General features: G+C 40.7%; 1 protein-coding gene across 7 annotated transcripts in view; it reads right to left on the reverse strand.

Annotated features, from left to right (window-relative positions):
* The window catches only part of ATP8A2 (ATPase phospholipid transporting 8A2), a 311,180-nt gene that overhangs the window by 242,907 nt on the left and 53,354 nt on the right, over nucleotides 1-14,919 (reverse strand). For all 7 annotated transcript variants that reach the window (XM_084539155.1, XM_084539154.1, XM_084539151.1 and 4 more), the window contains 8 exons: nucleotides 13,616-13,743; nucleotides 12,488-12,599; nucleotides 11,530-11,695; nucleotides 9,143-9,270; nucleotides 7,992-8,069; nucleotides 6,269-6,357; nucleotides 5,472-5,516; nucleotides 3,910-3,982 (listed from right to left, as the gene is read on the reverse strand). In XM_084539155.1, the coding sequence (XP_084395281.1) occupies nucleotides 3,910-3,982; nucleotides 5,472-5,516; nucleotides 6,269-6,357; nucleotides 7,992-8,069; nucleotides 9,143-9,270; nucleotides 11,530-11,695; nucleotides 12,488-12,599; nucleotides 13,616-13,743 (819 nt within the window). The remainder of the gene's footprint in view (nucleotides 1-3,909; nucleotides 3,983-5,471; nucleotides 5,517-6,268; nucleotides 6,358-7,991; nucleotides 8,070-9,142; nucleotides 9,271-11,529; nucleotides 11,696-12,487; nucleotides 12,600-13,615; nucleotides 13,744-14,919) is intronic.

Genomic DNA, 14,919 nt, shown 5'->3' on the forward strand with positions numbered 1-14,919 from the left:
TACTTATCTGCATGCCACGTGCAGTGATCTGGGTCTCCTCACTCCTAAGGAGTGACACTGCACCACTCTAGCGAGCTACTCACAGCCAGATGAAGTTACAAGGAAATTATATATAAAGTTAAGGGTTACATTTAATCTCTATTCACTTCTAGCAGCATCAGATCAGTCTCTCTGTGATATTCCTGGGTTAGCTGGACTGAGAGGTTTCTGAGCAAGAGGCCTAGAAATGGACAGCAAGATATTAAGGCACAGTCTAACAACTTGACCTTGCTGCCTTGAGTGAGTATGGCACAATCTGCACCAAGGACAGCTAGTAAAATACTTACTCATGTCATTAACAGAATTAATTACGACTCTCCTTCTTAAAGAGATATAGAAAAGTGATCTTCCTACTGTTTTGTTCATTAAAATATTTTGAGAGCAGTTGAGGAACCAGTCATGTTGGGCACCTGTACAACAGCGAGGCTGGTAAGGTTGGAGGCAATATTCCAGGAAAAGACTCAATATTCCAGGAAAAAGACTCGAGGAACACGTGGCACTGGCATATTGAGAGTTAAATGCAAGTTTATCTTGTCCAAACCACTGCAAAATGATCAATGATTAAGATACGGCCTTGTGCTCGAGTAAAAGAAAAATGCTCAAGACCCATACATTGCGAGGGCAAAAGCTAAGAGTGACAAGTATTTCTTGCCAAGCAACAACAATTTGTGAGCTGTAAAATGACAGTTTTACAGGCAACAGTTACTTGCTGAATTAAAGCCTTCCAGAGCTTCTTACCACCTAAACGGTGAGATTCCTACTGTACCTTAAATTCTAGCTTTTCACAGAATCACAGAATCACAGAATTTCCTAGGTTGGAAGAGACCTCAAGGTCATCGAGTCCAACCTCCAACCTAGCGCTAACAGCCCTCCACTAAACCATATCCCTAAGCTCTACATCTAAGCGTCTTTTGAAGACTTCCAGGGATGGTGACTCCACCACTTCCCTGGGCAGCCTGTTCCAATGCCTCACAACCCTTTCTGTAAAGAAGTTCTTCCTAACATCTAACCTAAAACTCCCCTGGCTCAACTTAAACCCATTCCCCCTCATAAGCAGCGGTACGTGTTTCTTGTTCTCCTTTCCTAAGGAAATACAGTGGTGACTTTAACAAAGTCTGAAGGACTAAAAGGCTCGGTTCCCACACATTTCATAAAATTAAGCAGACATCAGAGAGCTGGAAATGAACACTTTCACTGAAGCGAAGGCTCAACAGGAGCACAGGGGTTATCTGTTCTGCCTGGCCAACTGTTAAACTACTCAACACACATACTCACTGAACAAATTCCTGCATATGTAGCTACTCCATGGGCTTGCTTCTTGTCCAAGTGGTAATTTGGGGGCCAGAGAAGAGAGCTGAGATGAGAACTGGAATTAGCAGAGGAAGTTAGGAAAGAATCCAGGGAGACAGAGGAGACTAGGACAAGATCCAAGGTTATTACTCTTTGCTTCTTGACCATCTTCCCTGCACTCTTCACATGCAGATGCAAAGGGGGGTGTAGAAATCCTGCCTCTCCACTCTCAGTTTATTCACAGTGTACGTGCAACTCAAGCACTAAGATAAAAAATGCTTTGCTTAATCACCAAACATTCTTTTAAGTCTTTGGAAATTCTTGCTCTTTTCTTACTCTAATAGCTTATACTATTTCCCTGTAGAAACAAGACAGCAGCGTATTCTTGGCTCTGTCACACAGTTCACCCATCCAACAGAAGCTGCTACTAAAAAGGCACAAGCAGACAAACCTCGGTACTTTCTGCTACACTAAAAGCCCAGAGAAACCAAGAACCTCTGCACCTTTTTCAGAAGTTATTTTTCCTTGGAGCACTTCCTACAGGGCAATAATTCTTCCACTATTAGTCAAGACTGGACTTGGCCATCAATCAGGCCTTACAAAGCAGTGGCCAAATAGAGCTATGAAACTTAGAGGTGCTGCACGATGTTAAAATCTTCCTACCAGATGGAAGACAGTCTCACGAGGAGGAGAAATACATTATATTTTTATTTTTGACTTGGAAAGAAAATTACCTGGCACCGAGACAGCTCTAAACTAACACATGCAAGTGGATTGAAAAAAAATGCAATCTTCAAGACCAGAGCAGTAAGCAGTTATTGAGTGTTTGTGGAAGATATCACACTGACAGCTCCATCTGCAAAAAGGCAAATGTTTAAAGGGAATTCGTTGCCCAGCTGAGTACAGCAGCATCTGACCCCGCAGGGCTGCTTGTATTAGAAGATCCATTTCATTACCTCAGTTCCCTAAATGGCTGAAGATTGTCACACAAATTCAAATAGCATCTGCGTGTATCAATTAGCTATGAAAACTAAGACACTAAAGAGATTTATGTAGGAGACAATTTGTACACTGCCATAAAGCAAAGGGCCAGAAACATGTGAGTATTCACTCTCCCACTACCCTGCAGTCCAGCCCTCACATCACTGATGCGGTTTGACAACCAGACCTGGATTTTATAAGAATGCAAGAACTGCATGCAACACGTTTTTTAGGTCTTGTGCCAAATCATCACTTGTCAGTGGGCGGCATCCATCCCTCCAGCGCAGCCGAGTGACACAGAAGATGACTTCCCTGTAGACCCCTAAAAGCAACAGCTAGTGAGTAAGAGCCCAAGCACACATTATCTGCAGGCTGCGCCTGAATCAGTAGCCTTTAATGCAGAACTTGGAACGCGCAACTGCCATAAACCCAACTGTAGCTACATCTTAACAAATGGAACACAGGAACAGGAGGGAACCCACATCTCGTCTGCAAGTGACCTGCTGATCTGCACTGCAAAGTCTTTCTGGTGCAGATGACTGCAAAAGCCACACAAGAAGCCACTACATTATCCTGAGAGGGCCATCTTCCTGAAGGTCAGGTAACAGGAGCCATCTTCAGGCTCAGACACCTTGACAAATACGCTGCAGTGCACAGTAATTAAATATTCCTTGAGACATCTGCATCATGTTGCATTTCAAGTTAAGTACTGTAAAGCACAGCAGAAAGCAAAGCTTTGAACAGTATGTTGTAGCTTTATTTCTGTTGCTCATACTAAACTTAGCCAGCCCAGTTACAGATGTTACACTGTTTAACAAGGTCAGCTAACCAAGTTAGCTGTTCCAGATTGCACTTGCAGACAATGTCCACGTCCCCTACTGTGGGACAACTTCTGCAGACTAGAACGGTTGTGCCTTTTTTTTCTTCTTAAATGCAAGCAATACAAATTGTCACGTGTGCAGTCAAATGCTTTGTAGGTGCACATTTTCTGAATAAGAATGGAATTGACAGTCCTAAGGACTAGGGACAGCCCTTTCAGACACAATCAGACTAAAATTAATCATCACTTGAAGTCTCAGCCATTGCAAGCTTAAGCTTGCAATTGAGCCTTCATTTCTTATGCCCTTTCCATCATTTCCATCATTTGCAATATTTGAAGCAGTTCTCAACAGAACCACCTTGTAATGCCTGGGAGTATAGTTAAAAATGGTATTTTAACAGGAAGGTTAACAGGAAGGATGTTTGAATAGTCTTCAAATAAAAGGTGATAATACATTAAGTCGTTTTTCTTTTAAAGGTTTATACTTTGTAACATCAATTCCTACAAGACACCATCTTCCATATACTGCTGTATATGAAGCTGTTTTATAGCTAGCACTCATATTCAGTGTCATTGTTTCTTCAGTTCAGTAGTAAGCCAAGTGGTCAGGAAGAGGTTGGAGGAAACTATTTTGTTTCCTATTTATCTCTGCTTTCATCTGTTTTACGTCATACCTGCAGAGCAAACAATCACCCAAGCAGATGTGTTGAGCAGTCAGTTCCAGACAGACCACTAACAGGGTGTTCAAGAGACATGTGGCATTCAAGAACTGGACTTACATGGTCATTTTCAATGTTTTGCAGCAGTCTTGGGTCATCAAATTCACATGACTCACTGGTGGGAGGTAGCTGGCTGTGGAGCAAGAGGAGACAAATATAACAATGTCAGTATTTCCATTCTTAATCATCTGTTTCTATTATTTGATCTATATTGTTGGAGACAAAACTAAAATAAAAATCCACTGTCCTTGGAAATATTGTGAAAAAAAAAATCATATGGCTAATACACAAAATGCTGAAAATGAGCAATAGTTTCTTCAGAACACCAACAAGAGGCCTCGAACAGTTATGCTTAGAAGTGCATTTCAAGATTCAAGTGTCAGCATACTTCCTAGGACAGATGTAGCAGAAACAGCTTTTAAATGTTCTTAAAACACATAAATAAAAAGTCAACTTGAAATCAAGATAGGCCAAAGATCAATATCCCTACACTTCCTCTCTAGTCAGTGAGTTTTGCTTTAAATTGATCCCTGGAGGATTTTCAGGCCAAGTACTCCAAGTTACTATCTGGAAGAAACTCTTCAACAGAAGAGGAAGCATAAAGGAGAGAAAAGATGGCGATGAAGAAAGCCACAGCATAGAAGAGAGGCATTCACAGAAATTCCATCTCAGCAGAAATAACAACACATCATACCACCTTCTTCCTAAAAGGTGATGACAAAAGTTAGCAGGATCACTAGAGAAGTATAAGAGCTCATCAGGAAGTAGTTTCCAACAACACTCAATCTACATGTTTTTTTGATGGGAGCCCACTTAACTGTATTTGATATTCTAAAACGTATCAGCCCTCTTTGGCTCTTTCCCCCTTCCTCTTAACCTGAACACGGTACAGTGACGCCTCCTGTGTAGCACTTCCTTTTAGGTTTTCATTTCAGTCTGTGGAGTGGGAGAGACACTTCACCTCTATTCATTAAATCTGAGTAAGAGTGCTTCTCGTGACATCGAATCACTGAATGGTGTGGGTTGGAAGGGTTGTTACAGATCACCCAGTCCCACCCCCCTGCCATGGGCAGGGACACCTCCCACCACACCAGGTTGCCCAAAGCCCCATCCAGCCTGGCTTTGAGCACCTCCAGGGATGGGGCATCCACAGCTTCTCTGGGCAGCCTGTGCCAGGGCCTCACCACTCTCACAGTAAATGACATGAGACGTTGCCACATCTAGTTTATCTATTAAAACATAATATTTTAATACAGGGGTTCTTTCATTTTCCTTGTCAGATTTGAACCTACTGATGCCAATGATTAGCAGTACTCTCAGATCGAGAGCCTGATTGTAAAGGTTACTCTTACCTTGCAACTTGGTTGTTGGCAATTGTAAATAAGCATTAGCATGCATCCAAGCCAGCCCAGCCACTGTGCATCCCCCACCTTCCCTTCTCCCATCGTCTCTCCTCTGTGCAAAGCTGTGTCACCACCCACTAGCTCTGCATAAAATGCTCTTCCAGTAGGAGCCTCCACACAAACACATTGTTCCCTTGGGCTCTTTGCTGTTTCAAATTTGAAAGCAGTCTGTTTATATAGATCGTCTACACAGAATAAGACATCTTCAAATATATTTACCTAAAGTCTTCTGATGAACGTTCTCTTTCCAGCTCTGGAAAGTGACTGAGGAGTAGGAGGAGGAAAAAAAGAACATTTATTCCACTTTGCAAACTAGAAGTAGATAGAAGGCAGATCAATGAGTCATCATACATATAAACACTGGAATCATGGGTTCAGCTGTTCAAACACTTGAATCAAGTTCTCTACCTTATGAGATATCTGATTTAGCTACTCTGAAACTCAAAGGCTAATTTGCATGGAGATCTTAAGACTGGTCTTTTAAAATCTAGCACAAACAAAAGATACAGTACTGGAGAGTCAAAAAGCCAAGTGCTATGAAATATCGGTGTGACTGAAAGGGATCCCTTTGATAAAAACAGAACAAAAACAGTTTAAGTGTGCATCCCTCCCGTGCATGGAATATTCAACTCTTGCTTTTTGACGACTACAATTACAGTTATATTGCTGTAGTGAAATCCTGGTTATTTGAGTAAGTCACAGAAACACAACTGATGATTGTTGTTTTTAGGCTTCACCTTCTTCCCTCTGGAAAGGGTCAGAAATTACTTTTGGTTTACTTTAAATTACAATCAGACAAGTTAAGAAACAAAAAAGATTTCTCTTTACATGTAGAGTATTCTCCGGGTTTGCATTTCAGTTTTGGTTGCAGGACGTGAAAATGAAAGCTTTAAACTGTGACCGTAAAATATGCTGCAACGTAAACTGAACAGAATGTTCTAATCCTGTTCTGATACCCCAGTATGTATCATCAACATGCACATATTTAGCTAGAGAGTTTCTAAAGTCATACCTACCCATATGTCACTCCAGCAATACTGCATTTCTTGAAGTTCATGATATTACATGTTAGAGTACCTGTTTTATCAGAAAACAGGTATTTTACCTGGAAGAAAAAAAAAACTAATTTTAACTTGCAAAGTAACAAAACCTGAAACAAGCCAAAAACATAATAAGTTTCAGGAAAATTTTGGAAGTGACATAAGACCCAGAAATATCATAGTATTGGCCAGTGGAGGTTTATTACAGGTCAGTTTGTTGTACCAAAGCTAAACAAAAATCCATCAGGAGAACCCTAATGGCATTATTTCTTATTTATGTGTAAATGAATCAATGCCCAAGAAGTAGGTATCAATTGCCAAGGCTCCAGTGTATGGATGTGCTGGCTTACGCTACTTGAACATTCACTGAATCTTTCAGCTGTATTAACATCATACAGAAAGACTGGAATTGAATTAAATGTTTTTTTCATGTTCTTCAAGAACTGCTAGAGTTTAACACTGAAGAAACTCTGTTTTCTAAAGATCACCATGTGTTTTTCTCCCCTACACCCACAAACACTGCTCTGCAGGGAATATCTTTGAGTGGTATTTCACTGGCAAGCAGAAGCTTTTTCTGTTATCCATGAGCCAGTCCTGAAGTCCGAGATACACAGCCATCATCAGCTGTGCAAGCCAGAAGTCAAAGTGGGTACCCAAAATCTGAGGAACTTTGAGATATTAATAATTTTGACATATACCAAAGTTTTAAAACACATCTGATCAAGTAGTTAACGAATCCAAAAACTCTGGCTCCTTACAAGGAATCAATGGTAAGCTATTTCTGAAAACATCTTAAGGGCCAACTAGGTATGTTACACCATATCATGTAATTAATTTCAGGCAAAAGGAAACCTTCAAATTACGGTAGTAACTTCACAACGAAGCAGTGCAAATACAAATCAGATTTTAACACTCATAAAGAAAAGCCCCATTTAATTCAACAGCATGGATACTGACAGTTGTCCTGCTGAGCTGGACACAATAATTACATATTTTGCATACATAAATATTGTCTCCAAGGTGGAATACACAGGAACTTCAAAGTTCATGTGGTTCAGTTACACACTTATGATTTTGGTGGTCACAGGAAAAAGCTTGCATTTCTCAGTGGTACTACAAAACTTCAGTGGCAAAGCTGTGTTCTGCAGTAGCCTTGTTTTGGAAAACCCTTCCATTTTGAAAGTCTCACTTGCAGAATTGTGCAGTATTTGCAATAAATATCTAAGAACTACAAGTTAATATACAATAATCATTACATGAGAAGAAAATGGAAATGCTTGTCAAGGAATACAATCTCAATTAAGATTAAAACTGCATCTTTTTTGACTTGCATTTCTTGTTAGGCAGTCAGAAACTTGAAGAACTAAGAAAGGCTAAGGCTGTTCTGGCCTGCTCTTTAGACAAGCTTCATCCTGTACATCTTGTTTTGGTACACACAGCTCAAGGACAAAGTCAGTTTAGAGCAAAGATGGGAAAAAATAAAAATAAAAATCAGTTCCTAGGCTTATAATTGCTTGTATGACCTTGAATTTATCTTGTGATGTCTCATACTGGTAAGACTTGGACTAATGAAAGTAAAGAAGTTCCATTGACCTGAGCCACGGCGCAACAGAACACAGCACAGCTCACAGCGTTCATGCACACCTTCCAGCTTCCCCAGTCACAGAACAACATCATACATACCTAAGTTTTTTCTTACCTGCCCAAGTTCCTCATTAAGGTTTGAGGTTCTGGCCATTGCAGGTGTGTCTGTCTCAGGATAGTACATATCTATGTCCTGAAATGAGAGCAAAGTTAGACCCGTGCTAAGCAAATTAAATACTGCAGTCTCCAGTCTTCTTGTGTTGAGCTCCAACTTGGCTTGGCTGCCTTAACTCCATCGGTGGAAGTTCTGACAAACAGCAACCAAGCTGATTAGCAGGGCTTCCTTTCCACGGGGTGCCTCCCTACTGCATAAACATGAGAAAAGTCTGACTCAATTAATGGTAATTTGGTATTTTCTTCATTGCACCCCTAGCTTAAGAATTACATACAATGGGAAGTTCTAACAGGCCGCTCTAAATATAGGTCTTAAGTTACAAGAACAATACAATTTACTGCAACCCGTGATTAAAAGAGACAATTAGTGACTTAGTAAAATCAACCCTTGATTACTATATTTAATTGGAAGGGTGAACAAAATAGCTGCTGTAAGCAGTTCAGAGAACACACACAAACCAGATCTTATTTACTTGCGTTTTAGAGGAACCTCTCTAACCTTACTGAAAGTCCAAGTCTTCATGCATACCAAGACCAGGAATGTTTCTCCTCCACTTGTTACAGTTGAGCTTAAGACATCTCTAAAGTATTTTCAGTACATAAGCGAAGAGAAACACTTCGAAGTCAGCGCCTGCACGAACAGAGGTATCACCACTCTGTAACAGAAGGCACCACCAACTCATCTCCTCGGAGAAACATCACGACTCATACCATGGTGGACCTGACTACCAGCCTCAGGGTTTAAAAAAAGCACAAACAAGTTCCGTCTTTCCTTCTGCTGTGGCCAAGAGAAGCTACAGGGTACCAAGGAGTTTTCAAAAGCTATCTAACCAACCATGAATGAGTCTGCTGAACGACTTCGCCCATCTTGAAAGCCCAAAATATACAAAAGCAATCATTTGTACAGGAGAGCTTCCTGCAACTACATCTTGTCCTTTCTTAGTGAGCACAGCACAAATTAGATCTCCTGAACTTCTCCCTGCCTTTCCCAGAAGTTGCATCGGGAACTCACCAGAAAGTCTGGTAAAGATTTCAGGTTTTTCATGAAACTTTGCCAAAGTGATGTTAATACATCTTAGTCTTGTTACTTACCCAATTTATAAAAAGAGCCTGAGTAAATTTGACAACTTCCAACGTCACCAGAAGACTGATTGGAATAAGGTTGTTGTACAGGATTATAAATGTCAGCAGATTGTATCCAAAGTTGACAGACAGCATTTCTGTGGACCGAAAGACACATCACATCATACAGATGGCAGAAATCTAAGTGACACAATATAGGGGTAATCATCTTTCTGTAGTTGCCCTAATCGTATGTAGTAGCACTAAAATAACCAGCAATTGTGTTAAGGCTTAGCAAAAGGGTCTTTCCAATACTGATTTCAATATTAAATATATAAAAGCACCCAAAGAACATGCGCCTGGAGACACAGCATACCACGTCAGGTGAAGAAGAGTGAGATTGCTGAGGATATGTATTAGAGATCAGAACACTTGCTGAATATTTTTTGCTGAACAGATGGCAAGATGTATGATGTTCCACACTATAACCCAAATTTAGTGATTTATCCGATGTGTCAACTACCCTAATTAAGAGCCACCAATATCACTAGTAGCTTAACTTCACCCTTCAGAAACAGTGAATTAAAAACAGAGCAAAGAATAAAATTTGTTCTAAAAGTTGTCAGCATCAGCAGACTTGAGAAGTCACTCACACTAAAGAAATAAGTAAACAAAATGACTTCAGACATGGGGCAACAAACTGAGGCATCTGGCTTAAGTAGAAGAGCTGTTAGTAACAGTGACAATGTCAGCCATAAAGGGAAGGGAAAGCGTTTATGAACAGCAGACAGGATCAGAAGTGGTCCAGCAGAGCACAGGGCAGCATCTCCTGTCCATGGTGCCAACCACAGCCACTTTCCATACATAGTCTAAGCGCTTGCATCTGGCTCTGCAGCTTAGGGAACCACTTCAATCAGCACAGCACCCAGTGCAATATGGTCATAGCCCATAACTATGGGATTTTTAGTGTTACAAATGACTTGGGACGAAGGCAGCAGAGCAAACTAGGAGATAAACACCAAGGAGTTGTAGTTTGGACTCAGGAACCTCCTCCAAGCATGAACACAGATGAATTCCGTATCTTTGCTCAGTTAACACAAAGAACAGAAGCACACCTGGCTGGAAAATACCCTTCCTAATACAGCCCTTATAGAAATCAGACATTTCAGAAAGATTCCAAGTCTCCCTATCTGCCTGAAGAAAGCATTTCCCACAGTTACTGAAGCGATGGAAATTGTGTGTTGAATTTAGAGGGAAGCATCCATACAAACTACTGCCTCACACTGCATTAAAGGTTGCATCTGTTTCATATTAGTACAAGTTCAAGAGTTTGTTTCATTCATCTTTTCCTTCTGTCATTTGAAGGCACAAATTTGAACTTCCTCATTAAAAGCAGGGTGAAGGATAGAGAATAAGCTTGGAGTCACTGATATTGCTACCAGAAGACACTACAGCTACCAAAATTGGAGTGAAGTACAAGGCACTTCCATGTACTTCCTATAAAAGTTCTTTTTCCCCCATTACTATCATGTCTGCATTTGATTTGAACTCCTGAAGATCCCTTTTGCCATCTGTTTTTACCATCACCACCAGAAAGACAGTTTGCAGTGAGAATTGTTTTCAGATTTACATCTCCAGGTGTTTGTAACAATACATTTTATACCTGGATAATACAACCCCCAAGACAGAAGTCTGATGGGCAGCACTGTATTTCTTTGCTAGGCATTTGCATAAGGCCCATCTTTGATATCTGAACTAATAAATTCAAGGAGTTAAGAATAAAAACAAATAACCCCCTTTAAGCATGCTAAGCAGTTTTCTCATTACTAATGACGGAAGTCAGAAGCCAAAGCAACTCTGAAACACACAGCAAATACAAACATCATAAGATTTAGCCTGCATTTCAGTTCTCTGCAACAGATTAGCATATCTCATTGAAAATCAGGAAACAACACAGCTAGACAAATCCTTTTCTTCTGTACACAAGCATGAAACCCAAGTTAGCACCATATATCTGGGACCTGCTACCCTTTAGTCACGTACATGATATGTACGGACATGATAGGCAAGGCAGTACATGACCTACTCTAAAACCAAATTCTGTGGAAATGCAGATGCATGGTATCTCCACAGCGCTGAAACTTGAACAGCCAACACCACTCTTGCCAGTCTTCTGATTCTTTCCTGCTCCCTGGGTGGCAACCCACTGACAGCTACCTAACCTTTCAAATGCTTTATTAACAGAAGCCTCGCTGGCAAGTTAATTTATGCCAGTCCATTCTAAAAAAATAATAATTAAAAAAATAATTGGGCCATCAAAAGTTAGCAACAGGCTTTGTTTCTCATGTGTCTTTCTTTTTCCATTTCTTATTTTATATATCCAGGACACACTCTGAGCACCCTGCCAGCATACTCACTGTTGGAGCCAAGGTACCAGACGACCTCGCCGTGTGTTCTGTTCCACAATAAGGCACCTACAGAGCTCACGAGGGCCATGACCAGGAGAATACAGAACAAAACCAGGATCTGCACGTTGGTTACTTTCTCCACGTTTGATCTCTTCAGAGGTGCTTTGGTTGAATTCTGAAGAGCAGCAGAAAGAGTCTGATAATGCCTTGAACAGTATCAAGTAGCAAAAGCAAATTCATTCTTCGTTTTTAGTCAGTTACACAACTCATTGCTTCAACTCTATGTAGCTCGATATTGTATGCAAAGGCCAACAAGGTCCTAAGAGGAGCCAATACTCCTAACGACTGCTAAATTGACAGAAGATTGGACAAGAGAAACATTCAGTTCTAAAGGTCTAGTACACATCTCCTTGCTGTACATGCCATTGATGGTCAGAGGTGAACAGCACATACATGTTTCTGGACTCTCCAAGCCCTCCCCATCATGTAATCATTAAGGTTGGCAAAGCCCTCCAAGACCGTCTGGTCCAACCACCCCCCTACCACCAATGTCACCCACTAAGCCATGTCCCCAAGCACCACGTCCAACCTCTCCTTGAACACCCCCACAACGGTGATTCATTAAGGCAATACAAACTGTAGTCTTAACCTCACTATCTCCAAGTGCTAAAATTGTAGGGAGTCTTTACTATTTCCTCAGTAGCTAACCCTCACTTTTAAATGCTGTATAGCTAACAAGTTATAATACAGTTAGTTTACTGACACAACGAAGTGTTGTGAGACACATACCTCCATAAATTTTTATGCACATACAACTTTAAGTTCAATAGCATCCTTGTACTCCTCAAGATTTAATTTAAACAGGTATGAGTCAAACCATGTCATGAATTCAAGTCTAAATACAGGCAGAATACAGGGAAGAACGTCAGCTTCTAGAAGAACATGCTCCAAATCTTTAAAGGTATACCTGCATGAGTTTTGTATCATGTCCTGTATACACGACAATACCCAAGACCCATTGAGTGTTCCTCAGCTGTGCACCTCTTAGCAAGATCTGGTCTGGACCAACAGGAACTGGGCTGCAAAACAAGAAGGATGCAGCTCTCAATTCTGGACAATGCTTTCGGGAAATAGCCTTTCAGCATTACTCCCCCCTCTTCAAAACAAGAAAAAAAAAGTATTTTAATGAACTTATATTGCCCACAATCTTACATTATCCATGCAACACACGGTTTTCAGTGCTGTTTTGAAACCCTAAGCACAGCAGAAGGCGGGCGATTCAAGAGAGCTGCTGTAATTGCCCAGAACTTAAGGCAGCTCTAAGCCTACTCTGTGCTTCATTTTATTAGCCAAAGTCTCACACCCATGACAGAGAAGCATCACACTTGCAAACAGACAATCCATTCAAAGCACACTATAGCCTTACACATGTCATTTCAGAAACATTTTGGTAAAGTTGCATTACCCATGAGACTTTTTCAAGCGAGAAGCAAGTGATCTGACACTATTTTTGCATCTGGCACTATTCAGCTTACATAGCCAAGTGGGATACCTTTGGTGCAGGAAAACAAGTACAGCAAGGCAAAACCTGTACGCTCCTGCTGACTCTTCAAGTCGTACTACTTATAGTATTGCATGTATATTCTCAGTTCTTTTCTTTCATGAGTTGCAACAGATACAAGTCACACTGATAAGACTCCAGATTCTGGAATCATTTTCCTGTATATATATCAACTTGGTACAGCCTTTGGCTCCTGTTGGATAGTAAAGGGTTCCAGTTTCCTTTCCATGTCTCCTGTAGCAGGACACCCCTAAAAATACAACCATTTCCTCTGCTCTTTCTTAAGTGTCTCTTTAGACTAAAAGAAGAGCTGATTCCAAAGAAGCCATGTCTTGCTTAAAAAGCAGAAGACTCCACAGAAAGGCAGAACTATGTCATCTTACACTGGCAGATGCTCTGACTCACAGATGATAATTGTTTGCCTTGTGCCCACCCCACCCAAAACAGGCATCTCATCAATGTTGGAGACGAAAAGCACGCAGGAACTATTTCTCCCAACCAAAAGAGTTTACGGCTCTGCTGTCAAGCTGGTACCTTTGACCGTCTAAGCGCAAGTTCCCAGTGAAGTCGTAGAGATGGCGGTTCGGCCCTTCGCACTCGATCCTCCCAGATACCTTCATCAGTTCTTCTCTGGACTGGAGACTAGCAGTTTGAGACAATCCCTGCACAGACCAATCCAAGAGAGGTTCTTGTCAAAAAATAATTAGAAAGACAACTAGGAAAAAAAATAATTTCTTCCAATAATTCAGATAACAAATGTGCTTGACTCTGGGATTTTCTCTTTTTGTGTTTGTTTTTAGATGAGTAATCAATAACTTTCCTGCAAGACTTAACTATCATGGACGTACATGAGCCTGCTTATATAGGATTGTCTTAAACCCCTCTACCAAAAAGCCCACAGGATCTCTGTGATGAAGAGGAAATTCACATCCACAAATGTTCACATGTGCAGGAGGAAGTAGGATAGAAGCACCATGAAGAAGCTTGGCTTTTCTCTCAAAGTGTAGCTCTGCTGATGTATTACTGCTGCTAAATATAGTCCCTCTTAAGTGTAGTCTCTCCTAGCTCACTACAGCCATTGTGCTCTGACCCTGCTCAAGGTTAATTACAAACCCACAATGCAACCCTAACCTAACACATCACCACTCCATCCGAGACTGCACTCACAACACTCCATTGCTTTCCATCTGATTACCTCCACTTGCTAAGAGCGATCCATTTTTCAGTTTCTCTTGCCAGAATTTGACTGCAGCACTGCAAGCCAAAACAAGGCTTTAAGAAGAAACCCTCCACAACCTTATTTTTGTATTTTAAGCATGTGTCCAGAAGGAAATAAAATCTGACAAGAACCCCAATCTGACCTATCAGGCTGACCCAGAACAGGAAATCATGTTTCCTCAAGTGTAGTAAACAAGCTTTTAAACCATATTTTTTATATATACATATATGTATACATGTATATATCACTCAGTATATAAAAATTCTAATCCAAACTCATTTTTCCTAACTCTGGGAAAGAAGGCAAAGAGATTCTGAACTCTTTCTAAACACCATAATGAAAAGGATTTCTTCAACAAAACTAGAAACATCAAACTTAACCCCACTACTTACCACCAACAGGGAACAAGTTAACTGAAGCATAATAAAAGGTTCCTTTGAGCACTCCAGAGGGAGAAGCAACAGACTGGCACATGTGAGAGCAGAAATTGCATCTCTGACCACAACTACAAGATTTTTTTGTTGTTGTTGTTAAATACAGCACTTTACCACTTCCATTCTGCTTACTCTTTATAAGCAGTGTGTATCAACACAACTTCTTGCTGAAGTTCTTTATATTA

This window comes from Aythya ferina, assembly GCF_964211825.1.
Source record: "Aythya ferina genome assembly, chromosome: 1".
In the NCBI taxonomy this organism is placed as follows: domain Eukaryota; kingdom Metazoa; phylum Chordata; class Aves; order Anseriformes; family Anatidae; genus Aythya; species Aythya ferina.